The 20,155-nt window shown below is 39.4% G+C and overlaps 1 protein-coding gene across 4 annotated transcripts in view; it reads right to left on the bottom strand.

Moving 5' to 3' along the window:
* Positions 1-211: 211 nt before the first annotated feature.
* Positions 212-20,155, bottom strand: part of LOC101481846 (polyprenol dehydrogenase) — a 57,448-nt gene continuing 37,504 nt past the window's right edge. For 3 of the 4 annotated variants that reach the window (XM_014408269.3, XM_014408268.2, XM_076875157.1), the window contains 4 exons: positions 8,308-8,409; positions 6,536-6,743; positions 5,464-5,671; positions 212-2,415 (listed from right to left, as the gene is read on the bottom strand). In XM_014408269.3, coding sequence (XP_014263755.1) covers positions 2,236-2,415; positions 5,464-5,671; positions 6,536-6,743; positions 8,308-8,409 — 698 coding nt within the window. In that variant the 3' untranslated portion in view covers positions 212-2,235. The remainder of the gene's footprint in view (positions 2,416-5,463; positions 5,672-6,535; positions 6,744-8,307; positions 8,410-20,155) is intronic. The other variant, XM_004555534.4, reaches the window with a different exon arrangement.

Raw genomic sequence — 20,155 nt, 5'->3', positions numbered from 1 at the left:
CATCATTGGTAGATATATCACATGAACCAAAAAGCCCAACACACTTATGAATAACATAAACCAAAAATGACTTTATAAGATGACAAGGATGGGGCAAATACGCCTTTATTTTTTCCCCTTGTAAATTTAGACTGTCGTCTGATTTAGCGGTGGCGGCAGCGGGTCAGTCTGTCCTACAAATTCTCTGAAGGATGATTTTTTCGTCTCTGAATTGAGACAAATACTTAAACTGCTTGACAAAACAGTGAGAATCACATTAAATTTAACCATTTAAGCAATGAGTGCCTTAAAGCTGATGCCTTTTTCCTTTATGCATTTTCTTCCATTACACTTTGTTCCTATTCTTCATGTCTGACACTGTGCCACTGGCTGAATTAGCTACCACAGTGATACTATCGCTTCACATGCGGCAGATCATAATGAATGCTGGATGCGAACTGGCTTTATTCAAAGCAACAACGTACACATACACTACAGCGATGACTTGTGGTTAAGGATTTTAGCCAAAACTTAATTAATTTGAGATAACACTTTTCATCCCCACAGCTAAAACATGTTAATCACAGTGGAGATGGCATTAAGTGTGTCTTTGTATGTGTGTAAGAGTGTGTGAGCATGTTCCTGCATCACAGACAGACGTGTTTATTTGCTGTGCGCTTGTTTGGATAAGCCTATGCCTGGATGTACTGCTTCCAATGTTTCTGAGTGAGTGTCTGTGTGTGTGTGTCAGCTCAGCAGATGGAGTTTGATTCTCACTACTGGGAAATCTCAATCCCACAATGCACTGGGAGCGGCGCCAAATGAGGAAGAGGCAGTAGCAGCAGCAATGAGGAACCAATCACAGTTTGAATGCTGAAAAAATGTGCTTTCCCCTCTCTCGCATTCCTTCTCGTTGCAGTTCCTCCGGGGTTAGCCATTGTTGTGCTATCCATCAGCATGAATTGGGTCTATACATGAGTTAATTCTTAGCTTGTGTGCATAATACATGCACACGTATCACAGACACAGAAAAAAGCGATTAGCACAGATCACAAAGGAAAACGGTGACAAAATGAATTTGAGGTCGGTTCCCAAACCTTTTTTTTTCTCACTTTTTTTGAGCAGACAACCAGAAACAGCTGGAAATTCCGCTTTAGAAATAACAGCATAAAAATTCACAGCAACTCAACCAAACGTTTCATCACTCTTGGGTCGAAGGGGAATCATTCCAAATTTAGGCTTACTGTTATCTGAAATATCTCCCTTTTTTAAAACTCTTCCCAAATCCCCCTAGCAGTCAAAAGGAACATCTTTTATTGGGTTACTGCGCGCCGGAGAGAGGAAAGAGGAGACGATGATGGATTCTTAGCTTTTCAGCTAAATTCACGTCTGTAAAAACATCTACTCATGCAACTACAACCAGCAGTTAACATGATTCAATAGTAACCAATAAAAACAAAGTGCTCCCAGTAAAAGAGGCCGGATGGCAATACGATCTGAGAAATCGCAGTGATGTGTCAACGCAAACTGATGACATCACATTCCCTTGCCACAGCAAGGCAGGATCAGATCAGATCATTGTCGTAGTGTGTAAATGTGTGTGTACCGTATGTGCGCGTATGCTAGGGTTTGACCAATATGTTATTTTGTTGCCAAAATTAAGCTTTTGGATTATTTTACTGGAATTTTTTGTTGATGTGAAAAAGCTTCCAAGAGGAATTTAGTTATTGTGGGCCGGACTAATTGAAAAATCCAAGTAAGGTTTGTATCATAGCAGATGACTGATTCTCTGATACGCGATCAGGGAATCAAACTCATCATATCATTGGTGGGTGCCATTAACTGATATCTGACTAGATGGCGCCAACAGCAACTCTCTGCTATCCATGACAGCAAAATGACATATAGCTACAACCCTAGAGTGTGGTTGTGTGTGTGTGCAAATATGTTTGCTTGCTCACAGTGAAAAGCAAAAAAAGCATCTTCCATCCCCTGTAGCCCTTCTTTGGCAGGTCTGGAAAAAAGAAAATAAAAAATAAAACTAAAAAAAAAACGCTAAAAGAAAGAGATCTTTGCTCTCTAAACAACCAATCACAGTCCAGCACTGGATTATGACACTTGTAACAAATTGCTAGCAACGCCCTGATGTGAAGTATGAAAAAGGGAGGAGAGAATGGCTGGCCGCCCTGAATATAGGGTCTTTTTTATCTGATGTTGTCAAATGGGTTTAGTCCTGTTGGTCATCCTTGTCTCATGCTAGTGGAGGTTCAGCAACTGGAGGCTGATTTCCCATAGGCTCACTTGCAGCTGGGGATCAAAGGTCAGCGGTGTTGTCATCTCCCTGCACCCATTGGCCCAGTAACCTCCTCCACAATCTCCCTCCAGAGCAGGTGACAGAGCAGCAGAGAGCACAGTGGTAGCGCCCTCTTCAGGAGTCTAGGGACAAACACATAAACACAATTAAAAATTTAAAGAGCTCCTGCATATAAAATATATAAAGAAAAGAACTGGAATGGAAGACAAGATCAACAACAACCTATCTTCACGTAGACAAAAAAATGTGCCTAAGTGTGTGTGTGGACACGGATGAAAGAGTAGGGCTAATGTCACTGTGTGTTAGCATCACTGAAAGGAAGGCTCAGGGTAAGAGCATGTGTGTGTGTGTGTGTGTGTGTGTGTTTTCATGGATGAGCGTATGCTTGAGAGCGCTGGTGTTGATGCATTTTAACAATGATCTCAGTGTCAGCAGTGAGACCAGCAGCAGGTTTCTGAGCAGAGAGAGGATCACAACCTGAAAGCTTTAACAGCACACTTGCATACTCGTGTATAACAGTACGTGAGTGCTGTCTGTGATGTGTGTATGCTGTACTACTGTGCAATAATTTCAAACATCAATTTTAATTGTTCTTCTAAGTGAATTATCATTGTACTTGAAGGGCTGAATTTTTAAGTACAAAAAAGGAGGGGGGGGGGGGGGGGGGTATTGGCAAGCAAAACGTGTTCTTCATAATTCATTTTGCTGTCTGTAGTTAAAAAGTCTCTCCATCCACGCAGGAGTTTTAGTACAGAAAGACAACAGCAACAACAAAACACCCAACTCTTTCTGTGATTGGGGAGGGGCAACGGTTTCCACGGCAGTTGGATGCTTGATGGTAGGGCCATTTTAAAGTATGCAGATGACACGGTCATTGTCAGTCTTTTACATACACAGAAAGGAAAACCAGCCATAAACATGCTATTGAGCCCTTTTTCAGGTGGTGTAAAAATTGTTATCTCCAGCTCAACATATTGAAAACCCAGAAAATAATTGCGGATTTCAGGAAAAATTCCAGCATATCTGATTCCACAAACATTAAGGGTCAAACCAAGGAATGTGTCCCTGCAAATATCTGGGGACTATTATTGATTCAAGCTTGAATTTTCACACAAACTGTGAAGCAGTGTCCAAAACACTTATATATATGTACATTTATATTAACCTGTAAATTTGCAATTTTTGTACGTATCTTTACATATACACTGTAATATTGCATATTCTGTATATATTATCACTGTGACAGTGTTGCAACTACTTGCACTTTAAATTCTGATTACACCACATCTACAAGCACTATTTTACTTACTTATTATTACTTTCTTTTAAGTTGGTTTTTAGTCTTTTTAGTTGTGTGAAGGGAACCTGCAAAGTAAGAATTTCATTACTCTGTGTAACCAATTGTGTTTTGCAGTGTACATGACAATAAACTTCTTGAACCTCGAATCTTGAAAAAGGGTCATCAAGGTCCTCCTTTCATATTGATAAGACCATTATGACAATATTTTTTTAAAATCTTTTATTGAGTCAGTTTTATCTTTTTCCTTGGTGTCATGGTGACCTGTCTTTGAAGGACAGGAACAAACTGAGTCAAACTGTAAACTGGTCAGGGCAGCTGATTGGTAAATTGCAGCTTAGCCTAGAGTTGATGTATACCAGGCAGTTGCAGAGGATGGCCAGCTCTTAAATGATGATTCCCATCCCCTGCGGGATTTTCATCTTTTCCAGAGGGAAAAAGCTGAAAAGCTATTGCAAATTGTGCACTTAATTTGAATGTATTCATTAATTTATTAAATTTTTTTGGCCTTTTTATAGTATTTATTAGTTTGGGGGTTTGAAGCTGTGGTTTTATTGAAGCCTGGAGAATGCTCTCTTTCCCTCTGTATATGTAGCCAGTGTCTGTGTTTGATGTCTGGTTGATGGGTTGCCTGCTCTTTTAACTGCAAAAGAAATCTACCTAAGGGCATCAATAAAGGAACCTGAACCTTCTCATACTAGCTCATCTATTGCTTTGTTGTTCACCACTTCACTGCTTTACTCTCATGGATGCTGCATTTTGTTGCTATTATTACTTCCTCTGGATATTGATTGTGCCAGAAATTGTACTAGGTTCATTGACTTTCAATATGGGAAATGGGAAATAGGAACAGCAATTTACTGAAAGATGGAAATACAGTATAAAATGCAAAAACAGACTTTGCACAATTCTAATGAACTCAAAAGTCAGTATTTGCAAACTCTATCTTCATTCTTAAATATACAACAGAATTTTTTGTGAATATGCCAAGTATTCGTTAATAGTCTATCTACCAGAATTCTGAAAAGAAAATCAGAATTCTGAGATTAAAGTCAGAATCACTCTGTGCTCTTCATTTAACAACCTGCTTCTACGTATTTTCCCGATGTGGCACCATTACACCCAATCTTAGGGCAAAATCCAACTTTAATCCCCGAGTTTAAAATAAAAAGGTGTTGTAAAAGGCAAAATAAATGTGTGTGTGTTAGTTAATAATTACATGGACTATTTCACATGATAATAAGTTTGCATACTGTATGTGGGGCAAAACTATTCCAAAGGTTGTGCTCACAGGCAAATGTGACAACTGTGGCTTGGGGCTCAAACATGCACACACATCTTCTTCCATTAAATCTCAGGGACATTAACAGCAGCCTGGGGTCAGTGCTTTAAGTTATGCAAAGAAGGCTTTAAAATGTAACACAAAGTGAAGGGGCTGGAGTTTTAGTAGCACTTCCATTTTCAGCAGGGTGGATGGACTGTGTGTGTGTGTGTGTGTGTGTCTGTTTCATCTCATAATACAATCTGTAGAGTGCCCACAGTCAAGTTTGTAGGTTCACATCTAACAGTTTTAACTTTTAGAGATTTCCAGTTCCAAAACCTCAACGCAGAATAAACTGCAACTCAAGAGTTGAGGAAACACTTAAATTATCCAGGGTTGCTATGTTGTTGTTACAAGCTATTCTTCTAACAATAAAATAATTTGAAGCTCAATTACTGCGATCATTCTGTGATACAGTGTGAACAGTATAAAATGCATTTACTTTAAGCACATGTCAACTATATTTGATCTGAACCGTACATTGTGCGCTACTTCTCTACAAGGTGAATATTACAGTTGGGACACAACAGAAAATGCAGAGCCGTGTTTTACCCTGAAGAGCAGGCGAGCGATGACACTTTGTGCCAGATGGAGGGGTGTCCAGAGGTGGCGGTAGAGTGCGGTATCCACCATGCCGGGATCCACGGCACACGAACTCACTTGGAAACCTCCACTCTGCATCTCTTGGTGGAGGTGGAAACTGAATAACACCTGGGCCAGCTTGCTCTGACAGTAAGCAGCATGTGAGGAGTAAGATTGGCTGAATACAGAGAGAGCAAGAAAGAATGTCAATTATTATCCTCCCTATGAAAAAGTAAGAAACTTTTAACACAGCTTTTCCAAAAATCTGATTAAATTATATTAATTCACTTTGCTAACAAACTAAATTCCTCAAAAAAAAAAAAAAGGAATTAATTAATAAAATATTAATAATTCTGTCCTCAACTATATAATGTGTGTAGTATGATAGAAGCTTAAAATTATTATTTAAATAACATAATATATTTATAATGTCCCCGAAACTTAACAAGGGTATTATAAATGTTATGCTAGGCTTTTGGACTAAAAGAAGTCTGTACTGAGTTAAATCAGCATTTGAGTTTAAGACCTTGGATATTAAACACCAATATATCTATGTAACGACATGATGACGATATTCAGGCTGTTAATACATCTTGACAGCAGTGTTGAGAGCTGGAGCGATACTGATCCAACTGGAACCAACAGTTGTCCACTTGTGCCAAACTGAGATGTGTAATACTGATCTCAGCATAAAGAAGGCAGGTGAGCACAATACACAAGGATGTGAACCGCTCTTCTTAAAGAATATCGAAGGGTTGACTTTATCTTTTTTAATAAAGCGCTTAATGTGAATGTCACACATCATTAAATATGTTTGTGGCTCAATAGTATATGGCTGATAACCACCAAACACTAAAGTGAAAAATTAATGACCACTGTGACAATAGCAATTACATGAAATGACTCAGTTTGCCTCTGAAGCAAGCATTTTTAAAGTCTATATATCATTTTAACTATTTATTAGTTTATTATTTGTTATTAACTTCAGGTATTGTGTGCATCAGATGCATGTCTTTGGACATTTGTGTTTGTGTGTACCTACCGGCTATTCAGGTCATTTAGTCTGATCTGTCCGATGCAGTGAGCTGAGGATGAGACGTTGACCACACGAGAGACATGACCCGATTTCCCAGAATCCTTCAGTGTATCCAGGAGTAGCCAGGTCAAAAGGAAGTGTCCCAGGTAGTTCACACCGAAGTGCTGCTCAAATCCATCCTCCGTACGCCCCTCAGGAACCAGCATAACACCCGCTTGACACACACATCCACACACAAATATTTGATACACAAAAAAATGCATTTTAGTATTTCAAATGTGAATTTAATTCAAATGCTACAAGACTAATTTAACATTTTACATAAAAAAGTAATAGAGATAAAACACAAAAAACGCAAAGGTTAAAGTGAAACCCATACATCAGTCAGTAATTTCTGATAGGCAACAATAGGCAAGCAGCTTGGTGTGAAAAAAATCAACTGTGGGAGCAATCATCAGAAAATGGAAGACATACAAGACCACTGATAATCTCCCTCGATCTGGGGCTCCACGCAAGATCTCATCCCGTGGGGTCAAAATGATCATGAGAACGGTGAGCAAAGATCCCAGAACCACACGGGGGGACCTGGTGAATGACCTGCAGAGAGCTGGGACCAAAGTAACAAAGGTCACCATCAGTAACACACTACAACGGCAGGGAATCAAATCCCGCAGTGCCAGACGTGTTCCGCTGCTGAAGCCAGTGCATGTCCAGGCCCGTCTGAAGTTTGCCAGAGAGCACATGGATGATACAGCAGAGGATTGGGAGAATGTCATGTGGTCAGATGAAACCAAAGTAGAACTTTTTGGTATAAACTCAACTCGTCGTGTTTGGAGGAAGAAGAATACTGAGTTGCATCCCAAGAACACCATACCTACTGTGAAGCATGGGGGTGGAAACATCATGCTATGGGGCTGTTTTTCTGCCAAGGGGACAGGACGACTGATCCGTGTTAAGGACAGAATGAATGGGGCCATGTATCGTGAGATTTTGAGCCAAAACCTCCTTCCATCAGTGAGAACTTTGAAGATGAAACGAGGCTGGGTCTTCCAACATGACAATGATCCAAAACACACCGCCCGGGCAACAAAGGAGTGGCTCCGTAAGAAGCATTTGAAAGTCCTGGAGTGGCCTAGCCAGTCTCCAGACCTCAACCCCATAGAAAATCTGTGGCGGGAGTTGAAAGTCCGTGTTGCTCGGCGACAGCCCCAAAACATCACTGCTCTCGAGAAGATCTGCATGGAGGAATGGGCCAAAATACCAGCTACTGTGTGTGCAAACCTGGTAAAGACCTATAGTAAACGTTTGACCTCTGTTATTGCCAACAAAGGTTATGTTACAAAGTATTGAGTTGTATTTTTGTTATTGACCAAATACTTATTTTCCACCCTGATTTACGAATAAATTCTTTACAAATCCTACCATGTGGATTCATGGATTTTTTTTTCACATTCTGTCTCTCACAGTTGAAGTGTACCTCTGGTGCAAATTACTGACCTCTGTCATCATTTTAGGTGGGGGAACTTACACAATCGGTGGCTGACTAAATACTTTTTTGCCCCACTGTATACAGTATCCAAGGACGCGTGCAGAACATTTCACAGTGTGACTGGATCTGTGTTTAATTCTCAAACTCCCTTTAAATTCAGCCAGGCGACTGCATTGAAATTACACAGCTGCGCAGAGGCTTTCTACTTCTCTCAATAAATATTTGATAAACTTTGTGCAGAGTCCGGCTGCACGCTCATATAACACAAGGACAGAACACAAAGACTCACCATTATTGACCAAAATATTTAGCGGCAGGTCCCGTTCTCTGAAGCTCTGGGCGAACTGACGTACAGACTGCAATGAAGCCAAGTCCAGTTTCTTAAACTCCACTGCAATGGACACACACACACACACACACACACACACACACACACACACACACACACACACACACACACACACACACACACACACACATCAGAGCCATTATAAATGGATTAATCCTCCACGACACTTTGCCGGTAAGACATCAAAGAGTGTATTAATCATCTTCTCCAGCGGGCTTGGTGGATTCCTACACTGCAACACTAACAGCACTTCCATTGCTCTATCACATTAACAAACCTAATACTCCCACCAGAACTCCATCAAAGCTCAGCACATTGTTATATCAGATCTAATATGTGATAAGACACAGGTAAGAGATTAGCTTCTCTCATCAAAACATGAAGGGGGACTGCTGGCTTTAGTAAGCTCAAGTGTCTGCACGCTCACAGAAACACTGATTTAAAAAAGCTTGACAAACCGAGCTTTCCTGGAATATATAAAATTTTAAGTAATAAAATAATAATAAAATTCTCAAATCTGTTCATCAAAAAGGGATATGTCATTCTGTTTGGGGGTTGATCAACGAGACCTACTTTTTCCACGGTCAAAGCTCTGTGGCTCCAAACACAAAGTTACCTCAGCATCCCTTATTAAATGGCCAGCCAGGTAACAAACCTGTGACATCACACCTTAACTAAACCACTGAGATACCCAAGGTGCGGCAGGGTTTATTGTAAAATAGTAACAGACTGGTGACAAATTAAAGGAACAAGAGCCCCTCCAATGAGAGCATCTTGTGGCTCTGCTATGCTGTGAGGGGTATTTTGCTTGCACAGTTTAGGTCCACTTGTCCTTTAGAGGGAAATCAATACAAATCTGTTCTGACTGATCACCTTTCTCCCATGCTGAAGCCTTCTATTCTGATGGGAGAAGGATCATTTTTTCCCAGGATGACAATATATTCCACGGGGTATTAAAGGTCATTGAACGTGTTGATTACGAAAAAAATGTCAAATGTATGATATGGCTTTGAAAGCCCACAGGTCTCAACCCAAGTGAGCACTATGCAGGAGAATTTGAAATATATTAGACAACATTTTCCACCACCATCAACATCAAAATGCCAAATGAGCTGTTTTGATCTGCACAGTACCATGAAAATGTTCATCAAATATGCATTCAAGAAGCTCTTCAGGCTAAACAAGCCATTTAACTGCCCTGATTAAAAGTTCTACTGCTTTTTATTCTGCACTTGAACAGATATCATAATGAGGCATATATGACTGTCATGCAATGTATTAAATAGTGCAAAATCTCTGTATAGTAATACCTTTTTAATGGTGGGTAATATAGAAATGACCCCTAGTGGTCACTTCTCTTGTTTATCGGGAATAGTTTTATGTTGTCTTTCCCAGTTTTTGTGGTGCTTCTGCTTCATTTAATGGTGCAAAAACAAAAAAAATAAATAAACTTTCTTCTTTTTTACAGACTCTACATTTGTAGAATGACCTTCCCACTGCAGACACGACTGCTGACTCACTTCTAATCTTCAGCAGCAAATTGAAATCTCATTCCAGCAAGAAATGTTTTAAATTGTTCTTTAACCCTCTAACATCCTCTGTGTGCATTTCTCAGCACTTCAGGATGGGAAATATTCTTGAAAAGTAAACAATCCTGTTCTATTAAATGCTAAAACAGAAATCCTATTTTGGGTTCACTGGCTTAAAGCAACAGAGAAATGAGTTGATCACAGAAATGTGACACCCAAAATATACACAAAAACGAATACACTACTCTAATAGCAAAGTAATATACACTAGTGCTCCCATCACATTATTGTTTTTCTTACTCTGTGCAATCTGCAGACTCATAACTCTACATGGCTGAAATTGTTTTGCATTTTTTGTTGCCAGTGGAATCCATCATGTCTCTTTTTTATCTTTGTGTCATTAATATTTAATAATGTAAATGTAAATTTTAAAAATGCAAAATTATCAGGAAATATGTCGTCCTTAGCAGGTCTTTATTTTAGGCAAATACCTAACCTTAACACATGGCATACTACTGTGTGTCATTCATTTGAACAAACTAAGCAAAAATGCAGAAGCAGTGTGTGGAAAAACTAAGTTAACCCCCTGATTCAAAAGCCTGCAGAACATCTTTAGCAGCAATAACTTAAGGTCACTGTTTTCTGGACTTTACAACGCTGTTTTATGTCATTGAGGTTTGCAGGCATTTATAAAGTTTTTAAGCTCCCACCATAGCAGACAGCAGATGAGCAAAATAGTAAAACATCTTCTTTCATTGAGGTGATCACATTTTCTGCTCATCAATTAATTAAGTGCATCTGATTAGAAGCGCCTGGCTGCTACTTACCTTCTTAATTTGGATGGAAACAGAATCGGGGTTAGATAATAAATAAATCATGACATGGTGTAACAGGCCGTCTTTTATACTTCATTTGAGGTTGTATTGATCTAATTTTAAGACTAGCTAAGGACAGATTGTGTTTTTATTATATCTTGAGATATATAAGATATATAAGCCTATGATTACAGTGAGAATTTGAAAGTAGAAGCTTACACATTCTGACAAGCAAGACTCAAGCTGCACGAAGCCTCGGGATTATTCACATGGTTTGGCCTTGCATTTTTTAATAGCACTGTCAAATTATATCCCTCAATTCAAAGTAAAGCCTTGTGCCTTTCAAATATCTATAAAATAATATATTGTTTCCTTTAGAACTCAAGTAAGCCTCTAACGTCTCAAATATAATGGACAAAGACAGGAGGAGGACAGAGAGAACACAGGGAGGACGAGTTGATGGAACTGATAAAGAAAAGGGCTGCTGAGACAGATGAGAGTGCAGCTGTTCCTGATGAAGGTCTGATAGCAGTCTTATCTCCAAGCCACGCTACTCACCTCCTGCTGACTGTGTGTGTCTGAGAGAAAAAAAAGAAAGAAACGAAGAGAAAATGGTGTGTGCAGCAGAGTGACCGCGAGCACAAATTTGACTTAGTAAGAGTGTGTGCTTATGTGCACCTGAAAACAGGTGCACGTGTTGCAGGAGAATTGTGTGTGCGTGTATGTCTGTGTGTGTGCCATGCCCGTCAGTCCTCTCTTGTCATCTTGAATGGGGCCTCTCGAGACTGAGCCCTTTCAGAAAACCCAGTCGTATTTAGAAAGCCCACTGGGAGTGAAATGCCATTGATCATGCGTGGGCCTGCACCCCAGGATTTTCTATAACACTCAGGCTCCTTGACTCAATCGCTCAACACTGTGATTGTATTTTATGTCTTGAAACACGACGCGATGAAAAACCTTTGGAGGCGTTGTACCGGATCTACTCACTGACTCATTCACTGTTTATCTTAAATGAGCTGCAACTTGTCAAATGTGGAGGAACCAAACTAAGTAAAGTGGTTTTAGTGAGATAATAAAGTGGTTAATTTTGTATTACTCCTGAATAGTAGATGACAAAGATAATAAATAAATCAAGAAAAGATGACATAAGTTTGTTTCTGAGCAAAAAGTCATGAAAATAACCATGAAAGTCCTCCATGAAGAGCGATTACCAAGGTTTGTGATTCTGCCTATAAAAAGCAAACACCTTACCTGGTTTAAATTCACTCTCTTTGCCCTTCAGGGATGTCTCCCTGTGCCGTTTCACTATCGACCTGTACTTGTGCAGAGAGCAAACATGACTTCTTTGTTGAAGTAAACTACAGCTGTGGGGGGGGGGGGGGGGGAAGTTTTCACAGGACTCTATGTAATCATGTGAAAAACTAAGGTTACCCTTACTACTTCCATACTTGATTAACTGATCAACTGACCATAAGCTGAGTTTTGGCAGTTTGCTGGTCTGAAGTATTCAGCTCTGTCAAAACAATCTTTCAGTGAGTGGACCGACTATAAAGGCCTCAGTTAGTTTTTAAATGTTAAAGTTCATGACAATTGAAGTAAAAAAAGACTGAACAAGTGCAGCTTGTTTGGAAGAGTTCCCAGAACAAAGCCTCTTCTCTCTAAAAAGAACACGGCAGCACGGCTTAGGTTTGCAAGCTGGCAGCCGAAAAAACACACAAGGCTCCTAAACAATGTCCTTTCGGCGGCATTGCCATAATACACAGCACCACGTCTGGCCAAAAACAAAGAGCATATGAGTTCCTGCTTGCTGGATTTGACTCCCAAATCTTAATCCTCTTCCTAAAAATGAAATTGAAGTTGGCAATTTTACACAGTGGAACAGAACATATATGGTAATCAAGTACAAGCAGTAAGAGTGGGACATCCAGAGAGTTATTCAAATGTAGTAGGAGCAGCAGAAGTGGTCCACAGGTGGACATTGAAACGACCCTGTCTTTCAAGGTGACAACACTCTAATTTAAATTAGATGAAGTTGTACTTTTTATATGTGGAGGTACATTGTACATTACTATATTCTAAAATTAGAATATTTATTCAATGCAGATAATCTGTATTTTATCTCTACATTTTCTGGCTTTGCATAATTTAGCCTCTTATCCGTTCCATTAATGTAATTTGCAATTTCAAAGTATGAAATTGTCCCTCATTTTAATCTTTTCTTTTGGATTAACTCACTAAAACTGCTGCTCTACAGTACTTCTATTTTCAGTTTAATGAGACTGCCTCAGTTATCTAAACAGACGTGCATGTGGCCATACAGCGAGCTGGTCATATAGCATGACACTGGTGCAGAATTGGTGCATGTGCATAATTAAAAACCAAAAAGTATTGAAAACAGTCAACTTTGCTATGAGAATAAGGTTGGAAGACGATGACGGGACTCAGTTCCAGTAAAAGCTGCCAAAGCTGACACAGGCAGGTCTAAAATAATTAGTAAAGTAATTTTAATGCTGATTTTAAATGTGACAAAATGCCTTAAATCACAATCTCAGACCTTTTTAAAATAAAGACATTTCCACATGTTACAGCAGGGAAAGCACAAGTGTAAATAAGTAAAAGATAATAATAACAGCTGACTTCTAGTTATTCACAGCCAAGAATTACTGTAACTTTAAAAAACACCATAAATAATTTATATCTGCATATGAAATAGTTCTGAAACAAGATGAAGGCATTACTTACAATTAGTTTCATACAAACAGTAACACATTTGTACTATGCTTCATTTTTGCCTACAAAAAACACACAACGACCCTTGAACGTTAGGTTTCACGTGTATGAATTGAAGTCTTAAGGGGATCAAAAGTCAAAGGATGGTTTCATGGCAGAGCAGCCATTTCTAACGTTGCTTTTAAAGCTTGTGAACTGTCACCTTCCCTTTCCCCTTTTTCATCTCAACCAGCTGCTCTTAGAGTCCCAAGTGGATGGAAAGGCACAATTGTGTCTGTAATTTTGAACACTAAATGTGATTAGAAATGGGTTCTGCCACATCAGTGCACAATCAGAGTAACTACAGTAGCATAAGAGCTACCGAAAAAAATAAAACCCTTTCTGATTGAAAGTCCTTTGGTAACATTTTAAACTGAATTTCCAAAAAAAAAAACAACAACTGTTTAGCAGAGGTGCTTTTTTATGTTAATTCTATTTTTTGCAATTTTATGTATTTATTTTGGGATGAGCGTAATCTAAAATTACAAAATTAAAGGGAAATTCAAAGCATCTTTTTTTTTACCACCCATCACTATAATGGCCATATCAGCCAACAAACAAACAAACCAGGAAAAATAAATGTTGAGCCTAATGGATCCAAATTGGACTGAATGTTGAGGTATATGCCTGACCTACATGTATTTGAGAAGAGCAGGCTGCCTCCTCAAAATGTAGGTTAATTTGTAAAGGTAATGTGATTCATGCTGTTGTTTGGAGACACGCTATCAATATATCTCTATATCTGTTATAGCCGTATATATTTAGCAATATTAAGCGATAGCAACATCAGGAAGAATGAACATGAGTAGCTTGAGAAATACCAAGGGAGGAGCCAGAGCAGCTACTGCAGATCGGGAAGGTAAAGGCTACAGTGGTCCCTGTGATCCCCAAACTGAGAGAGGAGCTCCAGTAGATTCCAGGAATAACATCCGAGATATCTCTCCAGGAGAGAGCTGTTCTAGGAACAGCAAAGATGGTGCACAGGGCATATCTGTGGTCTGACACATCAGACGTTTTCTTCACTCGCAGCTTTTACCTTTAACAACACTCTAAATTACTCCAAAGGGCCCAATCCCTAAAAGTGAAGGTTGGGTCCGTAGCACTAGCTTACCACTATCAAAAAATTACATCAGCAACACAAAAAGCTGAAACAAAAGGTGCTTGTTCTTTGGAGTTTCTGTAGTAATTGCAAACGGCTGAAGGAAGCACTATCTTCATGTGGCTTGTGGTTAACCCTTTAAGACCTACCATAGAACCAAGTCTGCCAGAGCTTATATTATATTTTTACATGTTGTAGTGCCATTTTTGGAACCATTTCAAGTTAATATACATCAATACAACCATTATAGCCCAAATTTTAATAGTGAGTAATTAATTTAGTGCAATATGAGTTCGAAGCATCCCAGAAACGACACAGAAAGTCATAAAGTCAAACATAACTTTTAAAAACACCAGTATAGGCTCATAAGGCCCTGATAGTAAAAAACTACATTTCCGCAAAATGACGTCACTTCCGGTTTCGGGCAGGTCATGGCGGACATGCGATAGTTCGTGCTGATGGACGTAGGAAGTGTTACAAACAGCTGATCGGATCGGCAAAGCGTGTTTCTGGAATATTATGTTTTTGTTGCTGCAAGTGCTTTTTATGCAGTTTTTGCAAAGCTATATGTGGAAGGAAACTGTTACTTAGGACAAGCTGATGGCATAAGATGTAAGTACAACTCCTCCGGTTTCATGTGCAAAAACAATTATTGCACTAGCTTAAGTGGTTGCAGTGCTACCGGGACGTAAAAATAGTTACGCAAAACGGAGCATGCCCGCTCCGACCAGCTTTAAAGGGTTAATGTAGATTACAAGTAGCTTGTGACACCAGTATACAGAGAATCTAAGAGATTTTGTACCTAAAACCTAAAACTAACATCGTATATTTTTATGAGACTAATACAGAAAACAAAAACAGTGTTTATACTATTGATTTAGCCTGAATCAAATCATGACAAACAATTGAAAAGCTGTTCAGTTTAACTTAAACTTATACTAGAAAGGAGACAAAAAATTAGTAAGTGAATTAAAAACGTGCAAAAATTTCTTATGCTTTCATTTACCATGAATATTGTTAGGCTAGCTGCTCCAAACTCAAAGTGATTTTGCTCTAATTAATCCTGTCTGAACTAGCATGCTCCAACTGTGATTAGAATATGTAGGCTAGGCATGCAATAGAAATGTCCATTCAAATTTCATTCTGACATGCTCTGCTGCAAAGCTACAGTCAACACAGTATGTCTGGAGTGGCTAAATTGCATTGTCATATCAATCCAGGAAATTATAGAGGATCTGGGGGTTCTGGTTGCCATTTTTCTGCAAAACATTGCAGAAATGTGTGTATATATATATATATATATATATATATATATATATATATATATATATATATATATATATATATATATATATATATATATATATCTTACAAACACTAATTCCAGTCTAAAGCATGATCGGCAGGTAATGATTATGTGATTCACCTCGTGCCCAACTTGCAATATCACAGTAAACCTCCCTCCATTCCCAAGCATATTCTTAAGTGTTATTTTTCATTCAGTTTCTTGGCCAAACAACTCTAAAAGAGCAACACAGTGAAAAAGAAAAAAATTATGTCAGGACAGCCTGTTTCTCTTACCCCAAATCCTCCCTTTCCACCTGGCTCTAACATGCATCTTGTGTCCCGATTTTGACTACAGTAGATTTGATTAAGCTGGATTACACCTAAATCTGATATTAAAATGCATCAGTGCCAAACACATTAAATTTCTCTTCTGCTAGACAACAGGCCGGAGATCTTGCATTACTCAGTGCTTTAAAGGTGACAGTAAATACCTTGGCATGAAAAGCCTGATTTTTGCATTGCACTCATTAGTTTCATTATTTATTTAAAATATTTTGTTCTTAATATACCACAGTATAGAGTCAAGTCATAAATTCCCTTGAGTTTCTAACCAATCAGCTCTACCCATCAACAATATTTTCTGACTAAAAAGATAAATGAACCATCTTCCCCGAAGGATACATCTTACGGGACCCGGGGGGGGGGGGGGGGGGGGGGGGGGGGGGGGGAATATAAATAGTTTGACTTTAAATCTGATAAACAACAAAGTGAAATTCAAGAGTATTAGGACTGGGCAGCCTGCCAGTCTTAGCTCCTCCACAGACGTTTTTATTTGGCTGATGTAGGAGAGAGGGGGCTGGCTGGTCGAGTCCAGCGTGCAGCGCTAATGGGACGTTGCTTTTCAAGACAGCTGTAAATGTGAATATGTGGCTACTGTGAGTCAGTTTCACACGGACCAAAAAAGAAATCACAGAAATGCTCAAAACTAATTGCTGTTCAAAATTATTCACAATATCACGCTTATAACCACGTAACAATCCCTGAGGTACAAACGCGCACTAACAAGGTCAACCTTGTATGAACATCCCATTGCACTTAAATTCTGTTTAGAGTTAAAGAGCTTAGGTAAAACAACAATGTTTTTTGTAAGAAGGCAGCAGCTGCGTTACCTAAGCTGGAAGAAATTTGAATGTGTGCTAAGCAGACAGACAAACACACATAGGGTCCCCTGTTTCACACTGCTAATCTAGGCCTTTGGTTTGAGGCACAATGTGTTACTTTCAAGTGCACCGTGACTAAAGTTAGTGGGCAGACAGCGCTGCCTGTGGCAAAACACAGAAATACCCTGCATCTCCCAGTGTGTGTGTGTGTGCGCGCATGTTCATAATTTAAAGTAAAAGCCTCTAAGCTTCATTGTCTCGCGCCCAGGTGCAGTCCAAAATCATTAGCATGTTTCATAGGATTTTGCTAGAGGTTTCCAAGGGACATTACCTCTTTAGAGTGCAAAATGTACTGCTACATGATTCCCAATAGACCAAAAACACCTTTACACATTAAAACAAATGTTAAAAATCCCTCAGCTTACAAACACTTGAATAACATCACTGAATAGTGAAATGCATGGTCCTGAGGCTGTGTGACACCTTTCAAAAGAGCAGACAGTTAGTAATACATAAACTTTACTGAAGAACAATGCTTTTTTCGTCTTGGTCGTGGAACACTCGCCAGCTCTTTAACCTCTTAAGTATACTTGAGGGTGTGTGGGAATTTGCCAAGCAACTCTACAAGTATTTTGTAGACTTAAAAGTATTTAACTATATCCCTCGGGGTGTCCTCTGGTGGATTTCTCTGAAGTATGAAGCATCATGCCCATTGTTACAATCGCTCACAGTCAGAGCCTGGTCTGCATTGCCGGCAACAAGTCAAACTTGTTTATGGCAGAGTTTCTAGACGCAACCAAAATTCCTAGGATGCACTTTTTTGGTGGCCTTAGACTCATGTTTGCTTTTTACAGATGATTTGGTAATCAGTCGGGTTGATCTACTACATTCCCACCCTCACCTTTGCCCACCAATGGCACGTAGTAACCAAATAAATTAGACTGCAGATACAAGCAGCAGAAACAAGCTTCCTGTGAAGTGGTCTGGGCTCTCCCTTTAGAGGTAGGATGAGGAGCTCAGTCATCCAGGAGGGACTTAGAGTAGGGCCACTGCTTCTTTGCATTGAAAGAAGCCTGTTGAGGTGGTTTGGGCATTCGGCCAGGATGCCTCTGGGTGCCTCCTAGGCGAGGTGTTTTGGACATATCTAACCAAGAGGAGAATCTGGAGCAGACCCATGAAACGCCTGGGAGATTATGTCTCTCAGCCAGAATTGGAACATTTTAATGTCCCCCCAGAAGAGCTGGAGGCAGTGGCCAGGGAGAGAAAGATCTGGACATATCTGCTCAGACTGCTCCCCTCAGAATCTGTACCCAGTAAGTCGTAGAAAATGGATGGACTGACCTATAATATACTGTCATTTATGGAAACCTGTTTCTTCAGTAGAATTGTTTCAGTGTTTTAAAAAATGGATTAACAACCAGAATGTGTTATCTACATTTAGGGTGCTTTTTGTGTAACAGGAATTTTGCTTTTATAAAGAAGGCATGAAAAAGATTGCTCACCACAGCCCCATAAAAAACTGCTTTTTAAACGGCCAATTACATTATATATCTATATATAAAATCTGAGGGCATAAAGTAATTCTACAATAATGTGCAAAAATCTTGAGCCACTCATCATTTCTTTATATTTTTATAGGAAAATTGGAAAAATATACAGTGATTTATTGAGATTTATTGAAAACCTGAACTCTTGTAGGCAATCCTTGACTGATATTGTTCCATTTATATAGATGGATGGAGGATCCCCAACACCACAGACTAAATAACCACAGCCCCACCCCACAACAGACCCTCCACTGTGTTTTACAGATGTTGCACATCCTCACTGTTGTACCTCTGTCTCCTGACCTCCTCTGTTCATACTGACGACAATTTGAACCAAAGATTTCGGATTTATGCCTCAGCCATTTCTTCCCGTTTCTTTTCTTTACAAATGGCTTCTTAAAAGCCATTCTCCCACTAAGACCATTTTTGATGAGTCTTCAGCAAACAGTAGATGGATCAACTGAAGTGCCAACTGCTTTTTTCTTAAGCACAAGACTTTGAAATATTGTTCACATGCTGTAGAAAATGTTTTAGGCCTGCCACATCTTCTTTTTACATCCATTTGTCCAGTTTCCTGATATTTTTTAAGGACATAGTACACATGATGCCAAGACATGACAAGTTTTCAGCAAATAGCTCTTAAGGAATTATCCCGTTGGTCACATTGAGCAAAAATACAAATTTAAGCCTGTCCAACTATGTTTTGCCATTTTTCGTTAGATTCAACTGAAGAAACTATGTGTTTATGTGACAGGCGTCTAGTAAAAAAGTAAGTGTTAAGTGGCTTAACAAACAAACAAACAAATCCTCTGAGAATTAGGTACAGGGACTGCACGGAAAATGAGTGAAAAAGCAGCCAATGTCAAAAAGCCTGAAGAACAGTTTTTTTAAATGTGTCCTTGGAAGCAAAATATAAAGTAATGAAGGGTGGCTCAAGACTTTTGCGCAGTGCTCTACATTGAGATTGTGAAATAAAACACTTTGCCACTCGTGACACCTTGAAACACCCTAAGGGACCTGGACTTGTCTAGCCAAGTCTCCAGTTAGAGAATCACCTCCACAGCCTATGTATTATGAGCTGTCTCCCATTTCTCATAACAGACAAATGTACACACGCTGGGAAGGATGCCAAAGGGCATTTGGACAGAGATGTTTAAAGCTCCTGCCTCACATACTAATGAGAATCCATTACTGTCTCATTCAAATAGTCTCAAACACACACACACATACGCATACACAATCAGCACATTCTCATTCAGTGCATAAGCATCTGGCTACAGACACCCCCTTGTCCCCTATGCTTCAGTGCCTGCCAATTACAAAAGAAGTAATCAATTCCACCACGGCTCCGTCCCGGGAAATCGACTTCAATGACACCGGCTACATGGCCGCTGTCTCTGTACCTGACAGCCACTTACACACAAGCAGGGACCCAGTCAACCAGCCTTCTGTTGCTCTTCAGTGCAAGGCCAAGCAAGATAAACCAGATCCCCCTTCCCAACTGGAAGCATTAGCTCTAAATACTGTACCATATTTCATGGTCATCATGAATGACAATTTAGTATGTCTAAAGAAGTGTTTT

This window comes from Maylandia zebra, linkage group LG16 (genome assembly GCF_041146795.1).
Source record: "Maylandia zebra isolate NMK-2024a linkage group LG16, Mzebra_GT3a, whole genome shotgun sequence".
NCBI classification, from domain to species: Eukaryota; Metazoa; Chordata; class Actinopteri; order Cichliformes; family Cichlidae; genus Maylandia; species Maylandia zebra.
Note: the sequence above shows the minus strand (reverse complement) of the source record. Positions and strands in the feature narration are given on the sequence as shown.